The 13,881-nt window shown below is 44.7% G+C and overlaps 1 protein-coding gene and 2 non-coding genes across 3 annotated transcripts in view; 2 read left to right on the top strand and 1 right to left on the bottom strand.

Annotated features, from left to right (window-relative positions):
* Positions 1-2,921: 2,921 nt before the first annotated feature.
* Positions 2,922-2,993, bottom strand: TRNAE-UUC (transfer RNA glutamic acid (anticodon UUC)). The gene has a single exon. It is a non-coding gene; the product is annotated as a tRNA-Glu (tRNA).
* Positions 2,994-8,195: 5,202 nt separating this feature from the next.
* On the top strand, positions 8,196-8,269 carry TRNAG-UCC (transfer RNA glycine (anticodon UCC)). Its single transcript has one exon. It is a non-coding gene; the product is annotated as a tRNA-Gly (tRNA).
* Positions 8,270-10,530: 2,261 nt separating this feature from the next.
* Positions 10,531-13,881, top strand: part of RFX2 (regulatory factor X2) — a 46,261-nt gene continuing 42,910 nt past the window's right edge. Inside the window, 2 exon segments of the mRNA XM_007460564.1 lie at positions 10,531-10,635; positions 13,309-13,401. Coding sequence (XP_007460626.1) covers positions 10,531-10,635; positions 13,309-13,401 — 198 coding nt within the window.

The raw sequence follows: 13,881 nt of genomic DNA, 5'->3' as shown, positions 1-13,881 counted from the left end.
ATCTTCTTTCACTCAGCGTAATGATTTTGAGATTCACCTGTGTGTTATGTTTATCAGTAGTTCATAATTTTCGGTCAATGAATAGTTGTTCCCCATCAGCTTTTTGGCTGTGTGTGTGGGTGTGTTTAATGGTTGGGGGATTACACTATGCGTCATTAACTTAACACGGTCTGCAGTTTCTCACTCATTCTTCTGCTAATGCACATTGGGGTTATTTCTCCTTTTTGTCTAGAAAACTGCTACGAACATGCTTATACAAGTTTTTTGAAGACATATGTTTCCATTTCTCTTGGATAAACATCCAGGAGAGGAATTCTGGGTTAAAGGGTAGGTTTGACTTGCTAGAAAACTGCCAAACCTTTTTTCCACTGTGGTGTATCATTTTACATCCCCACAAGTGTGTGAGAGTTACAATTTCTCCATGTGCTCACAACATTGGTTGTTGTCAGATATTTTTATTTTAGCCATTCTAGTGAGTGGCATCTCACTGCAGTTTTAGTTTGCATTTCCCTAGTGTCTATCGAGGTTGAGTACTATTTCATATCCTTTTGGGGCATCTGTATACCTTTATGAAGTGCCTATCCAAGTGTTTTGCCCATTAGGTTGTCTTATTATTATTGAGTTGTAGGAGATTTTTATATAAATAAAATTGTATTTTTTATAAATTTTAATTCTATTTTATATAAATAAATTTTATTTATTTATATAAAAAGTGGCTAAAAGCCCTTTTTATATACTGTGGATAAAAGCCCTTGTATTCCAGATACAAGTTATGCAAATATTTTCTCCCAGACTGTGGCTTACCAATTTGGGTTCTTAGTGAAATCCTTAATGAGCAGAAGTTTTAAATTTTGATGAAATCTAATGTATCAAGTTTTTTCTTTTATGTGCATTACTTTCTGCACACTGTCTAAGTAACCTTTGCTTACACCCCTGTTTTCTTGTAGTAGTTTTATAGTTTTAGCTTTTATGTGTAAGTCTGTGATCTAACTCAAAATCATTTTTGTGTATGGCGTGAGGTAGGGATAGAGGTTCATTTGTTTTTTTCTTCCCATGTGGATGTATCATTTGTTTAAGAGACTACCTTTCCTTGTTGAATTGCCTTGACACCTTTGTCAAAAATAACTGAGGAGGAAAAGAGCTGGGGCTTCATTAGAAAAAAAGCAATTGACAGCATAAGTATGGGTTATAGTGGTTATATATTGCTGGATTTGATTTATTATTTTTTGTTATGATTTTTGCCTATGTGCTCATGAGAGATATTGGTCTAAATACTTTTCTTGTAATATCTTTATCAAGTTTTGGTATCAGGGTTTTTGCTGACCTCATGAAGTGAGTTGTGGAGTATTCCTTTCTCTATTTGCTGATGGAATTTGGGTGATAATTCCTTCTTCAGTGTTTGATATCATTCACCAGTGACACTTTGTGCCTAGAGGTTTTTTTTGTAGGAAGGTTTTCAATAATGTGTTCAGTTTCGTTGTTAGGTGTATGACATGCATATTTCCTACTTCATCTTGGGTCAGTTTTGGTGTGTAGTGTTTGTTTGATCTAAATTACTGAATTTATTGGCTGAAGTTGTTCATAATAGTTCCTTATTATCATTTTGATTTCTGTAAGATTTGTAGAGGTGTATCTCATTTCATTCCTGACATTGGCAATTTGTGTGTTTTTCCTTTCTCTCTCGTTCTTGTATAGGGAGTTGTCAATCTTTTCTTTTTTTCCTATGATTTTTGTGTGTGTGTGTGTGGTACGCGGGCCTCTCACTGCTGGGCCTCTCCCGTTGCGGAGCACAGGCCCTGGACGCGCAGGCTCAGCAGCCATGGCTCACGGGCCCAGCCGCTCCGCGGCATGTGGGATCCTCCGGGACCGGGGCGTGAACCCGCGTCCCCTACGTCGGCAGGCGGACTCCCAACCACTGCGCCACTGCGCCATAGAGGGAAGCCCCTCTATGATTTTTTTAAAGGGAAGTTTTAGGTTCACAGCAAAATTGAAAGGAAGGTACAGAAATTTCCTGTATATTTTCTGCCTTCACACATGCATAACCTGCCCTATTATCAACATCCCTCACCAGATGGTACATTTGTTATAGTTGATAGACCTACACTAACAAGTCATTATCACCCAAAGTCCATACTTCACACTAGGGTTCACTCTTGGTGTTGTACTTTCTATGGATTTGGACAAATGTATGGTATTGTACAGAGCATTTTCACTGCCCTAAGGATCCTCTGTGCTCCTATCCATTCCTCCTTCCACCAACTCCTGGCAACCACTGATCTTTTTGCTGTCTCCATGGTTTTTCCTTTTCCAGAATGTCACATAGTTGGAATCATACCGTATGTATGCATTTACTTTCACTTAGTACAATTAACCCTTGAACATCACAGGTTTGAACTGCATGGGTCCACTTATTTGTAGATTTTTTTCAATAAATGCATAGTACAGTACTGCACAATCTTTGGCTGGTTCAATTATGCAGAAATGTGGATACAGACGGCCGACTGTGAAGTTATACTCAGATTTTTGACTGCACGTGGGGTGGCGGGTTATCAGTGCCCTTAACCCCGAGTTGTTCGAGGGTCACTGTAATGTGTATTTATGTTTCCTTCATGTCTTTTCATAGCTTGATAGCTCATTTCTTTTTTGAAGAAATTTCAGTTTTGGGAGTTGCCTGGTGGCCCTGTGGTTAGAATTCCAGGCTTTCCCTGCCATGACCTGGTTTCAGTCCCTGGTCGGGGAAACAAGATCCTGCAAACTATGCAGCATGACCAAAAAAAAAAAAAAAAAAAAAGTAGAGAGTAAAAAGAAGGAAACAATAAAGGAGAAATTAATGAAATTTTTAAAAACCTCTCCAAACAACAGAGAAAATGAAACAAAGCAAAATTTCCTCAAAACTGAAATTTCTTTTCTTTTTTTCTTAGTTCCCCCACCAGGGATTGAACCTGGACCTTGGCAGTGAAAGCACCAAGTCCTAACCACTGGACCACCAGGGAATTCCCCCTTCTTTTTACTTAATTTAAGTTTAATTTGCTTGTCTTTTTAAAGATTCCTAAGGTTGAAAACTTAATGATTAATTTTAAGCCTTTCTTTTAATATAAGTTTATAGAGCTAACCATTTCCCTCTAAGCGCTGCTTTAGATGCATCCCACAGACTTTGATATGTCATGTTTTCATTGTCATTTAGTTCAAAATATTTTAAATTTCTCTTATGGTTTATTCTTTGACCTGTGGGTTATTTTAGAAGCGTATTTTTTATTTTTTAAATATTTTGGCATTTTTCCGGATATCTTATTGATCTCTAATTGATTCCATTATGCTCAAAGTACATACATGCTCTGTATAATTTCATTCTTTTGAAATGTATTGAGACTTGCTTTATGTCCCAGAATATGACCCATCTTTGTGAATAGTTCATGTTCATTTGAGAAGAAAGTGCAGGTTTGGGTGCTTGTGTTCTATAAATGTTAATGAGCTCAATGTGATTGATAGTGTCACTCAGATATGCTATATCTTTATTGGAACTTTTGTTTAGTTTCCATCAAAATAACTGAGAGAAGGGTGTTTAAAATCTCCAACTATGATTACTTATTTATTGATTTTTCCTTTAGTTCTGTTTTGAAGTTGTATTACTAGGTGCACACACATCTGTAATGATTATGTCATCCTGATAAATTGATAATTTTATTATGATGAAATGTTCATCATTATCTCTAGTAATGTTCTTTGCCTTGAAGTCAATTTTGTCTGATCATTATAGCCAGTCTAACCTTCTTAACATTAGCATTTGCATGGCTTACCTTTTTCCATCCCATTATTTTCCACCTATATATGCCTTTATATTTAAAGAGGGTTTCTTTAGACAGCATATAATGCAATCTTGTCTTTTATCCAGGCTGGCCATGTCTGCCTTTTCATTCAAGTGTTCACTCTATTTACATGTAATGTAATTATTAATATGTCTGGATAGAGGAAACTCATTTTGCTATTTGTTTCATCTGCTTTTTGTTCTTCATTTCCTGCCTTCTTTGGGGATAATCAATTATGTTTAGTATTTCATTTTATTCCTCTATTAGTTTTTTAGCTATGTCTTTTTGTATTTTTTAGAGGTTACTTTAGGGTTTACAATATGCATCTTTATCACAAACTAGGTAGAGTTAATGTTTTACTACATCATGTAAAATACAAGAACATTGCATGTGTAATTCCATTTACCCTCCCATTCCTTTGTGCTATTATTGTTATATAGATTATATCTACATATATTATAAATCCCACAAGAGAGTGTTATAAATTTTAAAAAATAGATATAGACATTTTAAAGAAATTAAGAGAAGGAAAGAAAACAATACAGTCTTTTACAATTACCCACATATTTATCATTTCAAGTGATCTTTATTCCTTCATATACATCCCAGTTTAACATCTGGTGTTATTTCCCTCCATCCTGAAGAACTTCCTTTTGCATTTCTTATAGTATAGGCAGCAAAATTTCTCAGGTTTTGTTTAGCATAAAGTGTCTTTATTTTCACCTTCCTTTTTTTTTTTTTTTTTTTTTTTTGCGGTAGGTGGGCCTCTCACCGTTGTGGCCTCTCCCGTTGCGGAGCACAGGCTCCAGGCACGCAGGCTCAGCTGCCATGGCTCACGGGCCCAGCCGCTCCGCGGCATGTGGGATCTTCCCAGACCGGGGTACGAACCTGTGTCCCCTGCATTGGCAGGCGGACTCTCAACCCCTGCGCCACCAGGGAAGCCCTCACCCTTCTTTTAAGAATAGCATTGCTGGATATAGAATTCCGGGTTGACAGGGTTTTTTTCCCCAACACATTAAAGATGTCATTTCATTGTTTTCTGGTTGCTATTGTTACTGATGCGAAGTTGGTTATCATCCATGCTATTGTTCCCTTGAAATATAGTATGTAGTTTTCTCTTATTGCTTTAAAGATTATCTTTTTGTTTTTTTATTTTTTTTATTTTAGAGGTTTAACCATGACACACCTAAATTGATTTTCTTTGTATTTATCTTTCTTGGGGTTTGTTGAACTTCAGGGACCTGTAAGTTGATGTCTTGCACCAAATTTAAGAGGTGTTTGGCCATTCTTCAAAGCTATCTTTTTTTTCCTTTCCCATTCTCTTCTTTTCTTCTGGGATTTCAGTTACATGTATATTAGATTGCATGTTCTGTTTTTGGGGGTTTTTTTTCCTTTAACTTTTTTTCTCTCAGTTCTTCAAATTGATTGATCTGTCTTCAAGTTCAATGACTCTTCCTTCTGTCATCTCTAATCAGCTGTGAAGCATATCCAGTGAAATTTCCATTTTAGTTATTTTGCTTTACAGCTCCAGAATTTCTACTTGGTTCTTTTTTTAAATTTTCTCTTCTTCTTTTGAGATTCCCATACGTTCGTTCACTGTGCATATAACTTCCTTTAAATTCTTGAGCTTATTTTCAGTAGCTGCTTTATCTGCATCACCTGGATTATCTTGGTTTGGTTGTAATTGACTCCTTTTGTTTGTTTGTTTTCCTTGGGTATGAATCACCATTTCCTATTTCTTCTCATAGCTCGTGGTCTTTCTTGGGTCCTGGACATCATGAATGATATGTTGGAGAGTCTCTGGATTCTGCTGTGTTTCCCCCGATGGCATTTAACTTGGCTGGACTCAAACTCTGCCCCTCCTGCAGTGAGTAGCAGCTGAAATCGCCACGTAGTTTTTTCATCTTTGAACTGCCAGTTTTTCTCCAAGACCCCCGTGACTCCCCCACATGTGTGGCTTCTAGCCAGTTGGCTGAAGATTTGGGTGGACCCTATAGTCGGATTTGGGGGTTCACCTGCTGTGTGGCTCTATTTCTTCCCCCCCACACACAACATTGTGAACTCTCTCCTCTGACCCTTCAAGATGACCAGGCTGATGCTTTCTGCCACCCAAGCATTTGTGGAAAAAAGCCAGAGTCACCAACCAGTCTGACAGTGGTCTTTCAAGGGTGGGCTCCCTGGCAGTGTCTGCCTGCTTTGGTCACCCTCCGGTGTCTTTAAATAGTTGCTTTAAAAAAAAACAAACTTTGCCCAGATTTTGTAATTGTTACCTGCAGGAGGGTTAGTCCAACCAATCTGCTCCACCATTACTGAAAGTCAGTGCTCTTTTGTATGCCTTTTTTTTTTTTTTTTTTTTGCGGTGCGCGGGCCTCTCACTGTTGTGGCCTCTTCCGTTGTGGAGCACAGGCTCCGGACGCTCAGGCTCAGCGGCCATGGCTCACGGGCCTAGCCGCTCCGCGGCATGCGGGATCTTCCCGGACCCGGGTACGAACCCGTGTCCCCTGCATCGGCAGGTGGACTCTCAACCATTGCGCCACCAGGGAAGCCCTGTATGCCTTTTAAAAAACATTTTTTGGGACTTCCCTGGTGGTCCAGTGGTTAAGACTTCCCCTTCCAACGCAGGGGGTATGGGTTTGATCACTGGTCGGGGCTAAGATCCCACATGCCCCGCGGCCAAAAAACCGAAACATAAAACAGAAGCAACATTGTAACAAATCCAATAAAGACTTAAAAAATGGTCCACATCCAAAAAATCTTTTAAAAATACATATAAAAGCCTTTTTTTTTTTTTTTCCTGAGGTACGCGGGCCTCTCACTGTTGTGGCCTCTCCAGTTGCGGAGCACAGGCTCCAGACGCGCAGGCTCAGCGGCCATGGTTCACGGGCGCAGCCGCTCCGCGGCGTGTGGGATCTTCGCGGACCGGGGCACGACGAACCCGCGTCCCCTGCCTCGGCAGGCAGACTCGCAACCACAGCGCCACCAGGGAAGCCCTAAAAGCCTTTTTTTTTTTTTAAAACCTAAACTTTGATGTGCTCAGAGCCCTTGATTAATGGACCCAAATAAAACATTTTTTCAGGAAACTGGATCAGCTTTTGTGCAACCTGCAACCTTGATTATCTTAGGAAGGATTCCACATTCTCTGTAGATAGGCCTGTTGTGTGTTCATATATTAGAGCAGCCAGGCTGTCCCACACAGCGTCTGTCAGTCTGTCTGTCTGATCCTAGCGTCAAGGAATGGATCGGGGAGCAGAGCAGTCGGTCTCAAAAGGTCATTACCTTTTCCAGAAGGGTCTTAGTTACCCCTCAAATAACCAGGTAGATCGTACATTTTCTGAAACCTTTATGAACCTATTTGTATTTCCTAGCTGTACTGCCTCTTGAAATAGTAATTCTGTGTATTATTATCTGTTTTATAAAGTGCTTTCATAGACTCTCACTATCTGAAATGCTATATGTAAATTTTTATAATTCAGTATCAGATGTAATACTAAGGCGTTACTAAAGTGTTCATTCATTTGATAAATATGTGTCAGCTGCCTGAGCTGTGCCTGGCACAGAAGCAGGACACCAAACCTTGCAGGATGCACCGTAGGGACCCCTGTGTGAGTTTCCTGGGGCTGCCATTCAAAGTACCACAGACTGGGTGGCTTGAGACAACAAAAAATTATCCTCTTACAGTTCTGGAGACTAGAAAGTGTCAAGAGGGCCGTGATCCCTCTAGGGGAGGATCTTCCAGCTCTGGTGGCCCCGGCAAGCCTTGGCATTCCTTGGCTTGTAGCTGCGTCACTCCAGTCTCTGCCTCCATTGTCACATGGCCTTCATCCTTGTGTGTCTTTTCTGTCTGTTACAAGAACACTGTCACTGGATTTAGGGCCCACCCTCATCCGGTATGATCTCACCTTAAGCCTTTGCTTGAGTACATCTGCAAAGACATTATTTCCAAATAAGGTCACATTCTGAGATTACACGTTGACATGAATTTGGGGTCGGGGGGGGTACACTATTCAACCCACCACAGCTCCCCAAAGTCATCTGTGCCCAAACTCCCATCCTAAGTTTTAAGGGCTACACCTGGCTTCTGGGTTTCTGAGATTCAATCAGTTTTCTTTATGACTTGGCAAGCTTCGGGAAGACCACTGCTGGCATTTCAGAGCAGTGTCTGATACTTGGCGTTTGTCTTTAAATGTCAACAGCTCCACCCTCCACACAGTTTGAGTCGCCCTCCGGGGCTCCTCCAGTCCTGTCACGTTGGTGAGACGTGGCCACGAGAACTAGGCGCTGGATCAAGGGCCTGTGGCCTCAGGCTTTGATTCCAGACAGTGTAGTTTTTCTCCCCACCTTCCAAAACCACGTCACTTTATTAAACCCAGATTATATGGACCGGGGACTTCCCTGGTGGTCCAGTGGTTAGGACCCCACACTTCCACTGCTTGGGGACCCAGGTTCGATCCCTGGTCAGGGACCTAAGATCCTGCATGCTGAGTGGTGCAGAAAAAAAAAAAAATTATATGGGCCAGTGACCAGCAACCATGGCCTACGGGCCAAACCTGGCCTGTCACCTGTTTCTATAAATAAAGTTTTATTAGAACACAGCCAGGATCATTCGTTCACATGTCAGCCATTTTTGCTCCTGTGCTATGATCGCAAAGTCTAGTAGTTGTAGCAGAGACCAGGTGGGCCCGAAAGTATCTGGTCCTTTACAGAAACAGGTTGCTGACTCTGGTCTAAACGATACACACTAAGCAGTGTGGTAGACAGACAGTGCATGCTGGTCAGCAGTGTGTTAGCCTCACTTGCATTCCGGAAGGTGCGTTCTGGCCACACTAAGCACAGCACGGGCCCACTGTCTATGCCAACACTCACAGGTTCTCCCTGTTTCCATAAGACTTCAACTGTGGAACAAGGGACTGGCCTCAGGAAAGTCAACCTGCTCACTTTCTCACCAGTGGATTCGTTTCACGGAGAGTTCTAATCCATTTCCTCCTAGTGCCGCTGAAGTTACCCGCTTCCTGGCTTCAGATGGGAACAGAGTGGTGCAGAGTGGGCAAAGGACTGGTTTAAAACGGTCAGAGAAAACCGTAAACAAGAGACCTCGACTAAGCAGCTTCCAGCAGGATAATTCCAAAGGTCAGTTCCATCAGGAAGGCAGAGAATGTTGCAGAATGTTGGAGACCCAGGAAACGTTTGCCGATTAGAAACTCGCGCTCTCCCTCCTCCTCTCCCTCTTCCTCCGAAAGAGTCAAAGAATGTAGGAGGCACCTGTCACCGCATGGCTCTGGGGACATCTGGTGGTGAGAACCGAGTCAAGGTCACGGGAAAGAAAAATGCCACAGGCACCGCCACGGTCCATCCAGTGGTTCTTGTGGCACCAAAGGCATTTGGGAGGGGGATGGGGGAGTCCTGGGAGAGTCAGTAAAGATGGGATTGAGGCAACACTCTCAGATCAAACACACACACACATCTTTCTGCTTCCCTTAGGCAAATGATGTTCATCTATTATCAGTTTATATTCTTTTAAAAAGGCTTTTAAAAAAAATTCTCCACCCATTATTGGAGGTGGGGACTCTTGGGGCTGTAGAGAAACATATATCAAAGCTCTGGCCATAGGTCCTGGGCACCGTGGTATGTGCCATGCTGTCCAGGCCTCCCTAGGGATCAGGAGCTGGGAGACTTCACTCCTGGGGGGATGTGCTCAGAGCCGCAGCCAGGACGGGACAGGGACAGGGATGGGGACAGGTGTGTGTGACCACAAAACCACCTCCCCTCTATGCAGTTTGCGGATTGAAGTGCTTCTCCAAAGACTTAAGGTCGCCAGTGTTTATTAAAACGTGAAGACGGTTTGACTTTCAGCATTTTCCTGGAGTGACTATCGTCTGCCACTTCGTGCTGAGATTAAATGAATCTTTTGGTGGAGAATTTTTAAATTACCTTCTTGAAAGATATCTACACCTGGCTGCAGAGAAATGTACTTGTCTGCTTTCTCATGGGCAAAGGAGCAGAAGGCACTTTTTCTTATTGCTGAAATGCCTGAGGATTTTTCTCCAGCCCAAACGGATGTGCCATTTCTTTCTCTGCTGTCACCTTTTTTCTCCCTAAACCAGTGATTCTTAACCAGCGTTGAATCCATCCCCCCCGCCCCCCCCCCAGGGACACTGGGCAATGTCTGGCGACATCTGCGGTGGTCGCGACTGGGCGTGCTCCTGGCATCAAGTGGGTGGGGCCCGGGATGCCGCTCTGCCCCACACAGGGCCCAGGACGGTCCCACAGAACATGAAAGACCTGCCCAATGGCAGCAGTGCCGAGGGGGAGACCCTGCCCTAGGAGGATGCGTTTATAGTTTGGGGTGCAGTAGCTCCGAAGATGGCCAGCATCCCCCAGGAGCTTTTGGTTTTGTCGGTAAATGAGTAAAGAAGTCGTATGAGCCCGATCAGATGGGAAAGGGGGAGCTGTTGTCCCCTGCATTCAGGAATTCCTGCAGAGCTATTTTTTCGGGTTTATATTTGGAAAAACATCCCCTGCCCCCTCCCTTCTCTCTGCTTATGGAACAGTTGTGCAACCTCTCCCCCACTTCCCCTTCCTTACCTAGGCTGGCCAGGATCCCTGCATTTGGACTTGGAAGACTGCAGGTCATTACCGCTCGCCTGTCGTGTATGTTGCCTCTTTGGGCTTGGTCAAGACAGCCCTGCCCCACTCACTCTCTCTCCGCCTCTCTTTAGAACTGAGCATGCAGAATTCAGAGGGTGGATCAGATTCGCCGGCTTCCGTGGCTCTGTGTCCCTCGTCGGCAGCCCAGGCGCCTGTGGCCCAGCCTGTGCCAGCCTCGCCGCAGGTAAGAGACCAGCCGCCTGCCGCTCAGGCCGCTCTGGGAAAACCAGCGCAGCCAGGGTGGGGACGCGTCCACTTTTGGTTTTGAAAACCATTGAATCAGCAGAGCGAGGAATCTCTATTTTTCTGAATTGATTTCTCAGCTCCATGGCTGCTGCTGTTGAAATGCACCCTCATTTTCCCTCCTCACCCCATGTTATTAGACTTTTTCACTGCTTGTTGTAAAAAGGTCCCACCAAGGAATCGATGATCCAAACTCACAAAGAAAGCCCTTCCCCGACTTTGATTTAGTCCATTCTTATCTGCTAGTGGCAGTTTTCTTGTACATTGCAAATGACCCTTCTACACAGAAAGGCTTTCTACCCATAAGGCAAAAGAGAAGTGAGAATTCTTAGGATTTGGTTCATTAATTGAATCTAGTATTAGAATCGGTATATTCTTTAAAACTTGCAGAGAGAGAATTTTCACATTGAGGCTGTCCCAACCTCTAGATTTCTATAGTGGATTGAAATACACCATTAAGTAGACATAAACATAAAGTTAGTGACATAAATCTACCAGAAACCGAAGGTAACGGAACAGACCATAATCATAGACATGTGCAGAGGTCCACTGTGGCCACATGATCATCTATGACTTACAAATCTAAAAGTTAGGAGCACGACAGAAAGAACTGATTATGGCAAACAAACAAACAAACAAAAAAACCCCCCAAAAACATAATTCAGCAAAAGCCAAAAGGCAAACATCAAAGCCGTTTATTCAGTTTAGAATGTGTAGTCGGACATGCTTAGCATTTATTTCTTGGAAGTGTGGCTGCCCCAGCATGGGTGCCAAGAGGGCGTGATCACTTGCAGTTGTGGTCTAATTGATTGTTTCCTTGCCCACTGAGCCTGATGCATGAGCCCTTCACCCCGTGCTTCCTGGGGTCCCTCTCACCAAACCCCCGCCTCAGGCGCCCCTGGGCCTGGGTGGCGGCTGCCTTCACTGTAGCGGCTGCAGGCTGACTGGTCCCAGGGTCCTGCCATGGCCACCGTGTACATCCCAGGCTCCAGGGCTCTGGTGCCTGATGGAGATGGATCCAGCCCCGCACCTCTGCCTTGATGGCTGTGTCCCCGCCCCCGTCGGGCACCTCTCTCGCCTGCAGTCTGCACTGCACTCCCTGAACAGTGAGCACCCAGTTCATCCCCAGTAAGGGGCGTTCTTGCTCCCACTGTCCCCATGATGCACTCTTCCTGCTTCCCCTCTCAGCCCTGGCCATCCACCAGGACTTCCCACCACAGTGGGTATGTTCTGCCACCGGCCCCACCAGGCTCCGAGCGCTGGCAGTGTAGCCAGTGCCACTGAGGAACTGAATTCTGCAATTCATTTAAATTGAAGCAAATTTCAGTGTCCACAGAGCTACACAGCTAGTAGCTTCCGTATTGAACAGCTCAGCTTTGGAGTGTGTGCATGTACATCCTTAATATTCTTATTTATTTGAGGCGAAATTCACATGGCCCAAAATTCACCATTTTAAGGTGAACAATTCAGTGGCGTTTAAGACATTCACAGTGTTTTGCAACCTCCACCTCTATCTAGTTCTAGAACATTTTCATCCCCCAAAGAAGAAACACCGTCCCCATGAGCCGTCACCCCCCATGCCTCTCCCCCAGCCCCTGGCAACCACGAATGCACTCTCTGTCCCTGTGGATTTGCCTGTTCTGGACGTTTCATATAAATGGAATCACACACTGTGTGGCCTTTGGTGCCTGGCTTCTCTCACTGAGCATTATGTTCTCAAGGTCCATTCACATTGTAGCGAGTGTCATTGCTTCTCTCCTTTTTCTGGCTGAGTGATGTTCCCATGTGGGTTTATCCATCCATCCTATTGATTTCTGTACCATCTGTGTTCTCTTCGCCTTTGGAGGGCCGAGTGTATTGAATCCTTATTAGAACAGTGGTGTTTATAAAGCCAAGCCCCGCAGAATCACCACAACTGGTGATACTTAGGGTCCAAGTGGGACGATCGTAGACTCACAGTTGATGACTTCCAAAGCCCAGGCTTTACAGAAACAAAGCGCTCTTTTTCCTCCCTCACCTTGAGGGTACATTTTGATCCTTCATGTTTTCCTAGCTTTGTATGTCCAACCAGTCCTCCAGGCCAAGTGACAAAGCCACACTGGGAAGACGGCTCAGGGGCCCAGAGAGCAGTCTTGGAGTCCAGGAGGGGCCTGGACTGAGTCTGGGTTGTAGAACTTCTGATGCTGAGGCCGCAGGACATCGACCTGGCCTTGACCCTTCTAGGCTTCCTTTTCCCTCGTGTGTAAAATGGGGGCAGGTCCAGGGGGTACTGAGAAACAGTGGGGTGTGACCCAGCTCGTCCGGTGGAGGAGGTGGTGTGGACGACCGGCCTCGGCATCCAGCTCTCAGCCCATGTCACCTTGATGACTGTAGACCCCAAGGAGGCAAAGCTGCTGGGTGTGTGTGTGTGTGCGCGTGTGTGCACGTGTGCTCGAGTCCCCACTGTGCCCGCCTAAGTCAGCCTGAGCCACGTGTGTGTGCGCCCACCTCTCCTTTCCTACCCATCCCGCTATGTTTCCATAAAGCGACAGTGGGCGCAGTTGAGCTGTGACCTGTGTTTGTTTCCAGGACTAACCTCTGACAAGCCTAAATGTCCTCTTTCCTTCCCTTTTAGAGGGTGTTGGTCCAGGCAGCAGGCTCGGCTCCCAAGGGGGCTCAGATGCAGCCCATCTCCCTCCCCAGAGCGCAGCAGGTAACCACAGCACAGGTGACTCGGGACGAGGTTGGCACGTAGCACCCTGGAGCCCTGTCTGAACGATGATGCATGCTTTTCTGTTGTCGCTGTTCCTTTTCGTTTGATATGTTCAGTTCCTTACCAGAAAGTTCTTTTGGAAGCTGTGTTAAAAAAAAAAAAGTCTTTTGCTGCAGATAGGTTGCATCAAGCGAAGAAAACTTATGATCTTTCATTCATTCAGATATTCAGCCTTTGGGGCACAGACGAGCCCCTAGATAGAGCATGGGGTGCAGCGGTAGACACACAGGCAGATAGAGGAGGTTTCTGGATTGGAGGAGCACGGAGCCCCCTGGGGAGGCAAACTCATCTGCAGGCAAGTGCTGGACCCTCAGACGGGCACTTCTTATGAAATTAAATGATTTGAGAAGAAAGCTTGAATGCGTGGGCGCACCAGCCAAATTGCAGCCCAGATCATCAGCTCACACAGGCAGTGTGATCTGAGCAGGGGTTGGC

Source organism: Lipotes vexillifer, unplaced genomic scaffold (assembly GCF_000442215.2).
Source record: "Lipotes vexillifer unplaced genomic scaffold, Lipotes_vexillifer_v1.1 scaffold1011, whole genome shotgun sequence".
Taxonomy (NCBI): Eukaryota; Metazoa; Chordata; class Mammalia; order Artiodactyla; family Lipotidae; genus Lipotes; species Lipotes vexillifer.
Note: the sequence above shows the minus strand (reverse complement) of the source record. Positions and strands in the feature narration are given on the sequence as shown.